The 13,152-nt window shown below is 36.9% G+C and overlaps 1 protein-coding gene across 3 annotated transcripts in view; it reads left to right on the top strand.

The window, feature by feature from the left end:
* The window catches only part of AKAP6 (A-kinase anchoring protein 6), a 274,685-nt gene that overhangs the window by 80,360 nt on the left and 181,173 nt on the right, over positions 1 to 13,152 (top strand). For all 3 annotated transcript variants that reach the window (XM_071746158.1, XM_071746157.1, XM_071746156.1), the window contains exon 3: positions 9,586 to 9,837. In XM_071746158.1, the coding sequence (XP_071602259.1) occupies positions 9,586 to 9,837 (252 nt within the window). The remainder of the gene's footprint in view (positions 1 to 9,585; positions 9,838 to 13,152) is intronic.

Here is a 13,152-nt window from a genome sequence, read left to right as displayed (position 1 = left end):
ATTCTTCCTTCTGTGCATCTAAGTTAGGTTTTTTGTTTAGTTTTAATCTTTACTATATTGAACCTGAAAAACACAGGAAAATTCTCTGTCACCTGTGTTTTACCTGTCACAAACCCATTAGGAATCATTTCTAACGTATTTTTTCATTAGGAATCATAATAAGGGGTTTGATTTGCCCTCTAGAAGGGCTCTTTCCATAGCTAAATCAAGAAATGCCATGTGCACTTTTAGAAGTGAAACTAGAATAAAAATCTTGAGCATTTTATTAGATGCCTTTAAGTTTCAGTATTCTTTTTTTTTCCTAGAATTTCCTCTTATTTCTTCATTCACTGAAGACTTTTAACTTCACAAAATACCAACTTAACCTTTCTAATTGCTAGAAATTGTTCTTTATGTATATAACAAACTCTAGGAGGTTTTTTTGTGTGTGTGTGTGTGATTGATTTTTAACTAGAACTGATAGATATTCTAACCCTAACTTTTATAAAAGAATAAGTAATATCCAGTGGGAAAAGGTCTCCTGGTATGATGGGTAGGTGGTAGCTGTTTCAGAATACTGGAAGTGCCTCCACATGCTTGGAGTGCTTTGTAATTGTTACTAACTCACTGGAGGATCTACCAGAGCTTTCCAGCTGCCTCTGAACACTTCTCCATCTGGGGAGAGGGCAGGAAGGTCACAAACAGCAAGCAGCAAGCAAGATAGACTGTAAGGCTTCTTTTCCATATTTCTGAACCAAGCAAAATATCTCAGCAATGCCCATAAACATTCATTCATTAAATGTTAGCTTTGATTGAACAACATAAAAATGCAAAACAGTGCTAAAAAAGCAAAGTCTGATGATGAACAACAAGACAGTTTGTCCTTTTTGCTGTCCTTAACAATGATTAGTGGAAAGTGATTTTAAAAACTTGTCACAGAAGCTCTTGGAGGCTTCACTCCACTAATATAAACCAACCACTTACCTTGAAAGCTTCCTATTATGGTTTCAATTTTCATTACAGAAAACTTGGCACAGATGGTAGTTCTTCTGACCTGTTTCAGCAAAGAAAGGAGAGCACAGTCACCATATTGAGCATTTGACATGAGAGTAAACAGTCATCCTTCCTAATCCTTCCTCAAATTCTGTTAAGCTTTAGTCCAAGAGAGTGAGTGAGGTTAGCATGCTTTGGCTTGAGCAAGTAAGAACATTTTGATTAAAATTTTTTTCTTGTTCTCCATGTCTGTACAGAAGGGCTGACTGTAGAGGAATGGCTTGAAAGGCAGGGGCATGCTGTGTTGCAGCATGCTTGTATGCACAACCCCATGTTTGAGGCTGGTCAGAGTGACAAGGACACCCTGTCCTTGATGCTGGATTAAGAGGAGGCACGAAGTGAAAAACAAGTGGCTCCCACCCCTGCACCAATAGGATTCGCTTTTGCTGCGTGTGAACAGCATTGGGTGACCAAAAGTGGGTTGTTTTGGAGTGTGCTGCAGGGGGTGTGGACAGCTGAAACAGTGTATAAACCAAACTTGTGTGCAATAAAGTTGAAGCATTGACCATACCTCTATGAGGAGTCATCTTTGACTTCGCACCAAACCCCTAAGGTTGCCCTTCAACTGACTTTTTCTTACATTTCAGTAGTTCATTTTGCCTGAAAAACTTCGCTATTTATTTGGGGTTTGTTGTTTGAAACACCAGTATTTCAAGAATGAGACCTTTTCTCCAATAGATTTTCTTTCATCTACACTCTTCAGGAGCAGCTGATGACCCTAATTAATTCTGTTGAGTTTAATAAGAACAGGTCTTTCTGAAGAAGTCTATAAACTGAAAAATCCTTTGAGAAATGCACCTACTTTCTTACATTAAAAATTGGCTCATCAGAAAACAGAGATCAGACAATGAAGAACCTAAGGCCCTGAAACTGAGCTATCAGAGTAATAATTTGGCTGCACAAAGCTTTGAACACTCACTGTGTTCAAGAGGATAACCATTTTGCTGGAAAATTACTGAACTCCTGGTGCATTAGCACTGAATTCTGACAGTTATTTTATATTGTAGATCAAATTATGAAAGTTCTGATCTAATAATAGGAGTGGTGTTCTTTCTGCTCCTTCATGAGGCCGACATGATTGTTTATAAAATTCAATTTTTGTATGTCTTGAATGAAATGTTAGCGGGAGTTTCCCCATAGCCAGTTAACTGTGCTCTATCCTGAGATCAAAACCAGCCTAGTCCTGGGCAGGCTACCAAGAACTGGTTGTTTTAACTACAGCAGATTATATTTGTTCACCATGAGTAAACCATCCTTCCATTTCCATTCTCATTTGTTTGTGGTAATTTGGACTTTATAGAAATGCTTTTAACTTTCATTTAGTATAGATATGGCTTGCAGAATTCAAAAAGGTACTGAGGAAAGAGAGTGAAAAAATAAGAAGCAAAGGTAGTTACCTAGACAGCTGCAAAATACATCCTATGTACTTCAATTATTGCAGAAAAAGGACAGTGTTGTGGAGAGAACTGTAAGGAATATGAAGGATGTTTTAATAAGTCTCCACTCTTCCATTTCATTAGATATAAATAGATAGTACATGATGAATCCATTTAGTATCAAGCTACCTCATGATTTTTTCTCATTTTTAATGATTTTAAATAATCAGTGCAGGATAATATATATTGTGATCATAATTCATTTTGCAGGTATTTGAAAAATGCTTATTATTTTTCAAAATTTGCCTCTACTACCACTTCCTTGACTAGGTTTTCATACACTTTTGAGTTTTGGTCTTTTTCCTTTTTTTGTCAGAAGTAGCTAGAATCAAAACTTGCTTACTGTAGTACACAGTTCAGTGCATTATCTTCTTGCATGAAGAACTGCTGTAGAGTTCCTGTGAAACATCTTCCAGGGGACAGTAGGAAACCAGATTTCAGTGACCACAAGTAAAACTGTCTACCATGTTTTATATATTTTTACAAACTTTTTTTTTTTTTTTTTTTAAGTTAGAAAGTTAGGCCTTTATAAAAATCAGTATGCTTTAATTTGCCAAAGTAAGATAATTGAAAAGTTGTGTTGCACGGTGACAAGTTCAGTGGGTAGTGTCAGAAAATTGTGGGCTTGGCCATGGATGGGGTGTGCAAGAATGTATTTCTTATTCTGAAGATTTTAGAGAGTTTTCAAGTTTTATCTTTATGTACATTACACAATGGAACGAGTGGATGTTTAGGAAGACGAAAGCAGCGTTTAGCTGCAGATGTCATATCAATTCCAACACCAAATTAGTACCAATATTCAGTTTGTATATGTGGTTTATTACAAAAAATTCATGTATCAATCTTACTGATGTCAGGAATATCCCAGAAGTGGCTAGCCCAGATTAGTTTACAGGATACTCTTTCAGTACAGTTCTGGGATGCTTCATTTTACAGTCACAACTTCTGTGGTTCCCCAGTTCCATCTGGTTAATAGTAGAGTGGTTTTGTTCATCACTTATGTGAAGCTTCCTGGGTGAACTTTTAAGTTCTGCCCTATGGTGAATGCTGTGACTAGAAAGTCTTTTTGCATTAAAGTACTGATTAAACTAAATAGGGAAAATGTTTAAAAGCAGTCTCCTCTGCAGCCATTCCCTCCTGCAGAAAAGGTATTGGCTGGCTTGTGTTTGCAGAGCACTGCAGCTGGTCCTGGGAGTGAGCTGGAATGGCTCCCAGCAACAACTGCCCAGCTTCTGGGCAAAAGGATCCTTTTGTTTCTTCCCAGAATGTTTGATCCTTTGGCCTCAGCTATGGCCCACATGGCAAAACAAATGCAAGTTGCTGGAATCCTGAGACAGGAGCTTCACAGTGAGCATTTCAGGCATTGTTACTTAACAGCCTGAAGTGCTTAGGGAGTGGTATCATACCCTACTCCCTTTTCCCTTTCTTCTTGCTTACTTACCTTGCAGATTGCCAGCCAACCAGTATACTTGCACAAGAAACATTCTAATGAAACACATCACATAAACCACCAATAAATTTTTACAGAGCAGCAGCTCCACGACTGTTACAATCCAGCCAAACTATTGATATTATAGCAACTGTATTAAATAACTGCTGGTTTGGCATCTATTTCACATTATTTTGTGCTAGAGGAATGTAACTTACTGGTCCCTGAGATAACAGAATACATTAGAAACATGCCTACTCAGATTTTACCGGGCTGGATGTTGATATATTTATATATTTCAAATTTTTTTTTTTTTTTTAGAATTTCATAATAGCAATTTTTACACAATGGAAAGCGGACCGGCTTTTCTTGAAAGTGTGTAAAGGCAGTTGGGCTCCTGTCCTGAAAATATCCTTTGGAGAAATTTGTTTGAAAACAAGGCTCTCTTAAAGAAAAAGAAAAGGAAAAAGCTAAATATATTGTTCTACACGGAAAACTTCACCACTTTTTCACATTCCAAGAAATTTCTGACCATTTTAGAATAAGGTAAAATAGAGATTACTAACTGGAACTTTGCGATTATTACAATGTCAGTCACTTGTAATGAAATAAATGCATAAGAATAAAACCCAACTGCTGAAAAAGGTTGAAGCATCCAAAGAGGTGAAAGAGCAGAGAAGCTTACTTAAAGATGAGCATATTTCCAAGCTGTCAGTGTCAGAGGCAGGCAAGGTCAGTGATCTTAGAGACCGCCTGGTCAATGTTTTCCTGCTGCACTTTGTTCTCTTGACCGAGTAAAATGTATTCATTCCCCAAGCCACCGAATGCCACAGTGCTATCAGCTGAAGTACTTCAGTGCTTTAACTCACTTCCTGACGAACTGGTGACCCCCAGTGATTCCAGAGCTTTCCGTGGCAGTTGATGCTGCTTAGTCAAACTTTGGATTTTTCATGTATGGTAATTTTCTTTGACTTAATCATTTTCCTAAAAACAGCTGCAAAAAAAAGTGTTTTCTCTTAAAATGTAACTGATAATCCATAGTAGAAGAGAACAATTCTGTCTTTATTATAACACTCTTTGGATGTACATGCAGGTAGAGATGAAAAACTATTTCTCACTGAGAAGTCAGAGTGCATTTTAAAGGATAAATATATATCTGAAAACTGTAAATATTTTTTAGCAATAAAAAGCCTCTTTTGTGCTCTTTCTGCATGATCAGAAAAGGGTGGTGCAGAGAGTGCGTTTAATTCATAATTTTCAAGTACATTTAAAAAATTAATCTGGAAATTCTTTGGCAGATATTCTAATTTTTTTCCTGAAGCAAAGAATTTGTACATTCTGATTGGAATATTTGTCTTCTGATTAATTAAATTGCACTTAAAAGGCAAGACCAAATGCCTAGACATTTTATTTATACTCTACTGCATGTACAGTAGTTATAAGACTCAATAGCTGATTTACCAACAGAGATTTCACTGCCATATCAAACAAATATGCAGTATAGCTTCTCAGTCACTGCTGTTAACTCTAAAGTAATTTATTACAAACCTTTCATCTTTCTAGTAGTTTTATGTCCATCTTAACAGAATTTCTTGAAGAGCAGAGAAAAATGGTTTTTAAAGTCAACATCAAAGCTTTATTGTCATTGACTCTTGAGGGTTTGTTTATGTGCTTTTTCTTTGTCTACTGCAGTGTTTGCAGTTCAGACTATTTTAGTTGTTTAGGAGGGCTATGGGCAGGCTGATGGATTCAGCAGCTGCAAGTAACAGGATCAGCTGTCTGGAGGACTGAGTGAAACAGGCAGTTGGCAGCCAAATGGATGCAACTCCTGTAGCCTAAGAAATTCCACAGTCATTGCTACAGGATAGCCCATGCAAGGATGAAAAAATCCCTACCTTAACATCACTGTGGACCTGTTTAAAAATAAAAATACCTATTGAATGTTTGAGATCAATGGTTGCCAACAGTTGTTTACGAAATGGTGCTTTCTTAAAATCATGCTGCAATAGCTTCTGGAATGAAACTGTACACTGATAAAATTAGGAAGAATTTCTATGCTTGTATTTCCAGGCTTGTATATTATAGCTGTTATGCTGGAATTATGCATATTTAGAAATAGATGCCAATAGACAAATGCTTATTCTATTACTGAAAAGTAAATGGATTATTTTATTTACTGGCCACTTTTGTTAAGAGCAGCTGGCACTCATCACAGCATTTAGGTACTATCTTGTGATACTGCTGTTCCTTATTTATGAATACAAAATGTAAAAAGGGCATGTGACAATGCTCTGCTGGTTTTGCTGTATCATCTACAAGGGACTTTGCAGTAAGGTTGTGGCACTGATGCTACAGCTCTGTAAGCACACAGTGAATCCAGCCCCACTCTTGTCCATCTTCAGGCTGAGAGTGCCTGTGCAGGTGTCCCACACAGTGTATCTGTAATATGGAACTGGATATAGTGAACTCATGTGTGCACTGTAGACATTTGTCAGGGACTTCTGGACATGGGGGAGTTAATTCACTTCAAATGTAGGCCTGGCCCTGCTGCAAAGTATATTGGACTTCCTGAATGGTTTGATCAGATTTTCATCTAATATGAAATTTTAAAAAGCCACAACACGTGGCTGAACATATTTATCAGCAAAGGAAAAACTCTCTTCTATTGTCCCATGAAAGTAAAGATGAGACTCCAGTAGTGGCAGTTCAATGCTGTACTAATTCTGGGCCAGAAGGAAGAGAGGGCGGATGATAAGATGACAAAATGGAGCTCAGAGTTTATATATTGTGAGAAGGCATGTAAGGACTTCATTTCCTTCCTGGCTCATTCAACCACTCAGAAAAACAACTTCCAGTCTTCTGGCCACCCACCCTTCTAAAACTTAAATCCTTTAAGAGCTGGTACTTTGTTTCTCTCTGGGAAAGATGGTAGTCTTATGTTAAGAACAGAGTATGTGACCTTTACTTGGATGTGGACCAGGCCAGCCCTACGTTCTCTCCATGTTTCTGAAACTGCCAAGAGCGGTTGATTATCTTGTTAGTACCTAAAGCATTTGCCTGTTGCTTTGCTTTCAGTAGTCTGTAAGTACTTCAGACTTTGATATTGGAGGAAAATTAATAACTTATACTGGTAAATTTTATATGGATTGTTATATGTCCTTGGATATGTGTGTTTTCCAGACCCTTATTGGTACTGAGATTTGCATTTCAGTGCAAAATTTTCTGTATTGTTGTGGAAAGTTTGCCTACTTCAGAAATTTGAGATCCTTTGGCAGCCAGCCTCACAGAAGCTCAAGAGAAAACTTGTTTGAACTGTGGGTTGGAACTCTGAATTTAAAGTATTATCTAGATTCATTACCCAATATTTTCAGTGCATTATCTAGCAATCGTCAGAAGATACCTGCTCATTGTTAATACTTTCTTCTTATGGCTTCATGTTTGCAGCCTATCTGAGAATTCTTTTAGCAGTTGAATCCAGCATGTAACTGTGTTGGTGAAGGTGGAAAATGATGAAAACTTGCTGTGCAAGTTGACAGAAACTCAAGCTCATTCACAAGAGTAGTCTAATTGTAGATATGTCAAGTTTTTTTCTATAGATCGAGTCTTATCTGCACAATTACAGGGAAAGAGCGTGTTGTTAAATCCCTGAAATGGAAATGAAACTGCTTTTTGGACAAAAGAAAAAAGACTTGTACAACACCAGAGAAGTGAATGCAAATTCAGGCAAACCAATTCACTAAAAGTACATTATTTGAAATAATGTAGAAATATGGCTGTGCTTTTCAGTCAGTTGTAGTTAGATAAATAAATAACAGTAAACTTCTCCAAAACTTGGGAAATATATTCTGAGCATTTTAGTTTTGTTTGTGTGCATGTAGAATTAGATTAGCCCACTAAGCTGGTAACTAGAGTGTCCATTTGGTCACCTGGAAGTGTGTGGACATTTGAAGCCCTGAACACTTGAAGCCCTACATATTGCCAGGGGAGGCTCTGTGGTTTTCACTGGCAAATACAGAGGTTGATTGTCACAATAAGGGGCCTTAGGGGATGCTGCCTCTCAAAACAGCCCCAAAACTCTGCTCATTGAAACCCCAACATCTTGTGCTCGTCTCTGGCATTTCTGAGAGCCACTTCTGCAGGGGACTGTATTTAGCTGTCAGTACTTTATTAAAATAACTACTGATAGTACTCAACCAGTTGTTTCTCAAGGGCTAATGTTGTGCTGCCTGTTATACTGAAATCATTTAATATTATGCAGGGGTTTGATTTTGGTTTAATTTGTAACATATAATAATTACATATTCAGTAATTGGCCTTAATTTTCAGACTGAAGATGTTAAATCTGATGTTAAATCTGATTTGATAAAAAATACTGTATTGTATTATTCACTTTCGAAATTGCTTTACTGATTTTCTTGGTTTTCTGCTGCTGTACAAAACTGCTATAGTATCATCTCGTATAAGGTTTCATTTTTGTTGTCTAATAGAATTGTTTTGATAGCAAATTTGAGAGGACTCCAAGATGATGTAGTTTATTCCCTTTTTTATTGATGTTGTGCATATACTACCCTTTACCTAAAAGTTACATTTATTAAGGTGTTTATGTTCTTTGAAGTAAATTAGTGTCAGATTTAAAATATGCGATTAAGCCACCTTTAAATATATGCCACAGATGTAAAGAAAAAACCTTGCATGTGTTACTGATATATTTTTTCAGTATTTTAATCACATTTCCTTACTTGTTTATAACATGATTTAAAAGAAAAGTTTTCAGGGTTATTATAAAGCAGTGTTGTTCACCACATAGCAAATACCTAAATATTCTTTAGTCTAGTGATTTATCCTTTCACAAAAGATGAAAGAAAAGAAAACTGAGATGAGATTGTAAAAATTTTACCACGTGTGCAGTACAGTTTAGAAATCTTGAACATTAGTTGTTGAATTTGGAGGATACTACCACATCAAAAGCCTGTATTTATAACCTGGTGTGTTTTCTTGTATTTTCTTCTCTGCTTTATCGACACAACTGTTTACAGCCTCTCTGCTTTGCCTCTTTCTCCCTCTTCACCCATGTTGTTCTGTATAAAGTTATTGCTCTCTCATCACAGCAGTCAGCAATGGATCTCAGAAATAGCTTATCCACATTGAGCCTATCCCAGAATTTTGCCCTACTTGGCTCTAGAATAAAATAATAATAATTAAAAATAAAATAATAATAAAATCTGTCCAAAAGATTTTGATTGATGATGGCACAGATCAGATTCTTTGCATTTTAACAGGGGTGGGGTGGAGGTGGGGGGGAGGAGGGGAGAAGCAGAGAGGGAGGCTGCTTGTAGCAATCTTATCACTTTTATTCCTATTGCTGCCTTCTAGGATGTCACTTTGTAGTGTTAGTTTTCTGCTTCTGATTCATGTGATCTTGTTGTGCCAGACTTCTTCATTGTACTGTGCTGTCTCTGCACTTACTGAGCAGTCCTGCCAAACAGGACAGCTGCTGGTTCAGTTGCTGTAGCAGTGCCATAAATAAAAAAAATAAATAAATAGAGAAGCCTGAATGTATTAATTACATTACCTTTCCTCTCTGAAATAATCTACTCTGCATATAATAAAAAAATACAGTAAAAATAGAGCAGATCTTTGAAAGGACCCTGCCTGTAGCTAAACATCCACTTTATTTTTCTGTTACAGGATATTTGTGAAGATATATCTGATCATGTTGAACAAATTCATGCTCTGCTAGAGACGGAGTTTTCCCTGAAGCTTCTGTCTTACTCTGTCAATGTGATAGTTGATATCCATACAGTGCAACTACTCTGGCACCAGCTACGTGTTTCTGTTCTGGTTCTGAGGGAGCGCATTCTCCAGGGACTCCAAGACGCCAATGGAAACTACACCAGGCAGACTGATATTCTGCAAGCATTTTCTGAAGAGACTAAGGAGGTATAGTAAATAAATTAAAATTTGAGAAATACATCTATATTTAAAGCTCATCCCTTTTGCACATTTAAAAATTGCTAGGATAGCAATTTTAAGGATGACTCGTCTTCTAGATATTTTCCTAATTTTGTGTTTTAGATGTCTTCAGCTGATATCTGTTCTCTTTAAACCAAATCAAAACAAATTAAGGTCAACTTTCAGAAATGTTGTGCTAGTGGCTAGTAGTGTTTTCTCCTGATTGAAATATTTTTCATAGAGAATTGGTAACACTTACAGAGGTGTTCCTGGTCCAATATTATTGATCTGGTCATTTGTAAACTTAAGGTTCATCTCCAGTTAGAAACTCAACATTTATGTGTAATGAATTATTTAATAAAAAGCTTAGACATTTTCCTTCTTGCATACACAGACCTGAAGCTTAAACAATGTTTTCCAAAACTTTCCAGACTAAGTCAATATTGCTTTAATGCAGACACCATGGACTTTACATTGTTTTATTGGCAATACTGCAACATGCCTCTAAACAGTCACACAGTTTGTCTCAAAACCAAGCATTTTTTACTGTAACACAGTGTCAGGTCCCCACACGTGTAAATGCTTTGTAATTTGACTAAAATGCCTTTTCCTTTGAATTCATGATTACTAAATTAGCTTAGTTACAAGAACACTACTGGCCTAAGTTTTAAAACTGAAAGAAGATACACTTTTTTCATAGTTAGGATAATTAATGGTTAATAAGAGATACCTTAGCATGTAGAGAATTCTTCATTGCTGAAAGTCCTAATATTAGGGTAAAATGCTTTTGTTAGGACGAGATACATTTACAGGAATCCAGATCACTGCAGTGAGAGTCTGAAGCCTGTGTTACAGAGGAAGTCAGAAGTCCCCTAAACATGTTCTGAATTTCAGGTCACTCAAGTTTAAAGAGAATGTGCATATACCTCTGCTCCCTGATGGGATTTAGATTTATATTTGTCTTTGGCTCAGCAGAGTGGGTGGTCCTGAAATCAATGCTCAGCTATGCCCAGGCCCACCTTCCACTCCCCCTCTTCCTGAGATATACACACCTGGTGCTTCAGATTTAGTTTCTGCTTTGCTGTTGCTGATTAACCTTCTCTGGAAATTCTGAAGGAAATCCACACTTGGCTGAATATCCAGAGTGATGATTTGGGGCGAAGCCATGATTTTATGACACGAATGTGGTGATTTCAAGACATTAAAAAAGGGGCAGATTCAGATACTAAGATACAGGAAATGTCCCGTATGGATATGATTACAACTGCTGTAAAAAAACATCCCTCCAATACAGAGGACTGACAGGGGAATTATTTTTCAGTGGGGGGAGAAATACATGTTGCTGGATAGGCTTATAGAGTAATAAAAAAGAAAAAATATCCTGACATGAATTTTTTTTCCACCCCAGCTAAAACATAAATAACATTTGATAAAATTAAAGGCAAGCAATAGCAGAGACAATAGGAATAATAGATTACTGCTCTGTTACTTGAATAGGTTCCCAGAAATTGCTCTGCAGTTTTTAAGTTTCACATCTTTATTCAAGCTTTTCATTTGGTATAATGGTAGTAGTTTTGTTTGATATAAATAAATTATAAAAATGTAATGTAGAGACAACTGCATCTTCTCTATTATCTACCCATTTTTCATGTTTCCTCCATATCCATTCCCAGGCAGGATTACCTTATGGGACTAGTATGTGTCTCATGATACAAGTCTCATCCATTAGGGATTTTCATGTTTGTGTGGATAGTAAGACTGCTTGAGCAAACCCTTGCCCATACAAATAACCCTCTCTTAATTATCAGTACTCCTCATATTTTATGAACCTGGAATGACAGCTTATTCTTTTCTCCTAAGATTGAGTAGTCACCTGGTTTGAAAGAAATAGAAGGAAACTTTCACACACAACAAAGACTTCTATTTCAAATTCACTACAGTAGGACATTTATAAGTGGACAGAAGTTTAAAAAATAAATGTGAAAACTAAGCAAAGGTAAGGAGGAATTTTAACCTCCAGATGGTGAAGTCACAATGCTTCTCATTGGTAGAAGCTGAGTAGAAATGTTGTGTGCCCAACGTATGTATACCCATGTCTCATGCCTCATCAGAAATGGTTATTTCTGATGCAGAGGTAAGATACCGGGCTAGACAGAAATTTGATCTGAACCAGTGCAGCAAATGTTATGCTTTTTCTGTAGTCCATGAACCTATCATTTCACAAAATGTTTGGCTCACTCCTTGAGTCAGCTGTCTCCTGGGGCTTTGGCTGTCAATGCTGACTGAGGAGCTCCATGGAAGGAATGACCTGCCAAGGTTTCTTTCACGTTCAGTGTGACAGTGTCATCTTGGTAGTACTCACTACTCTCTCAGGTCATGGACTACACAGTCAGTCACAGCAGAACAGTCCTGCCTGGGCTATATTTACACTGTAACTGTAAGACACATAAATGTGTAGATACTAACCTCAACATGGTGAAGAGGGATAACACTGGTAAGCATTGCTACCAAAACACAAAAGTGTATGCACAGCATGGGCTGAACCAGCTTGGTTAAGAACCCAGCTCATTGACTGGGCAGTCATTAACTGTGCTTTTGCCTGTCTCAACACTGTAAGATGCTATCAGGAAAGGGCCCAAAATGTTTTATGGCTTGGAGGAAAGAGTGGAACCAGTGAGGCAAGCTGCCTGCCACAATGGAGATTTCAAATTAAGAAAATACTTTTTTAAAATAAAAAACTTTTTGGTGAGTTAATATTTTGAAAGACCATTTCTCCTTCAGAAATTATGTAAGGATATATAAAGAAGAAAGAAAAACAAGGTCTGTGCACCTTGAGTTCTGTCCAGATGAACCTAACCTGTGAGTTTTGTTTCACAATTGACAGAGACAGAAAATAGAGAAAGGTTCAGCAGAAGGCTACATTAATTCCAGTGAATCCTGATGTTCTCAAATACTTGGTAAAATCACAAAAGAAATACCTTACAAATTAAATGAGTTCATTTGAAAGAGTTTAAAAAAAGATAGAATTGTGATGGTTTAAATATTAATAATAGATGGAAATAGACTACAGAGCTTTACAGGAAGCATTACAATGTTAAAAGGCACAAATATTTGGAACTAATATATTCCTATTGGTAGCCATCCAAATAACTAAATGTAATACTTCGCTGAAATTAAAACAATAGTAAAAACATGGTAATACAGGCATTAAATTATGCTCCTCTGAAGCACACATCCAAGCAGCTTGGAAAATGACCAAGCAAGATGGTTTAATGGATGTGATTGTAAATTTTATTAATGCTA

This window comes from Heliangelus exortis, chromosome 5, assembly GCF_036169615.1.
Source record: "Heliangelus exortis chromosome 5, bHelExo1.hap1, whole genome shotgun sequence".
NCBI lineage: Eukaryota > Metazoa > Chordata > Aves > Apodiformes > Trochilidae > Heliangelus > Heliangelus exortis.
This window is presented reverse-complemented; position numbering and strand designations above follow the sequence as displayed.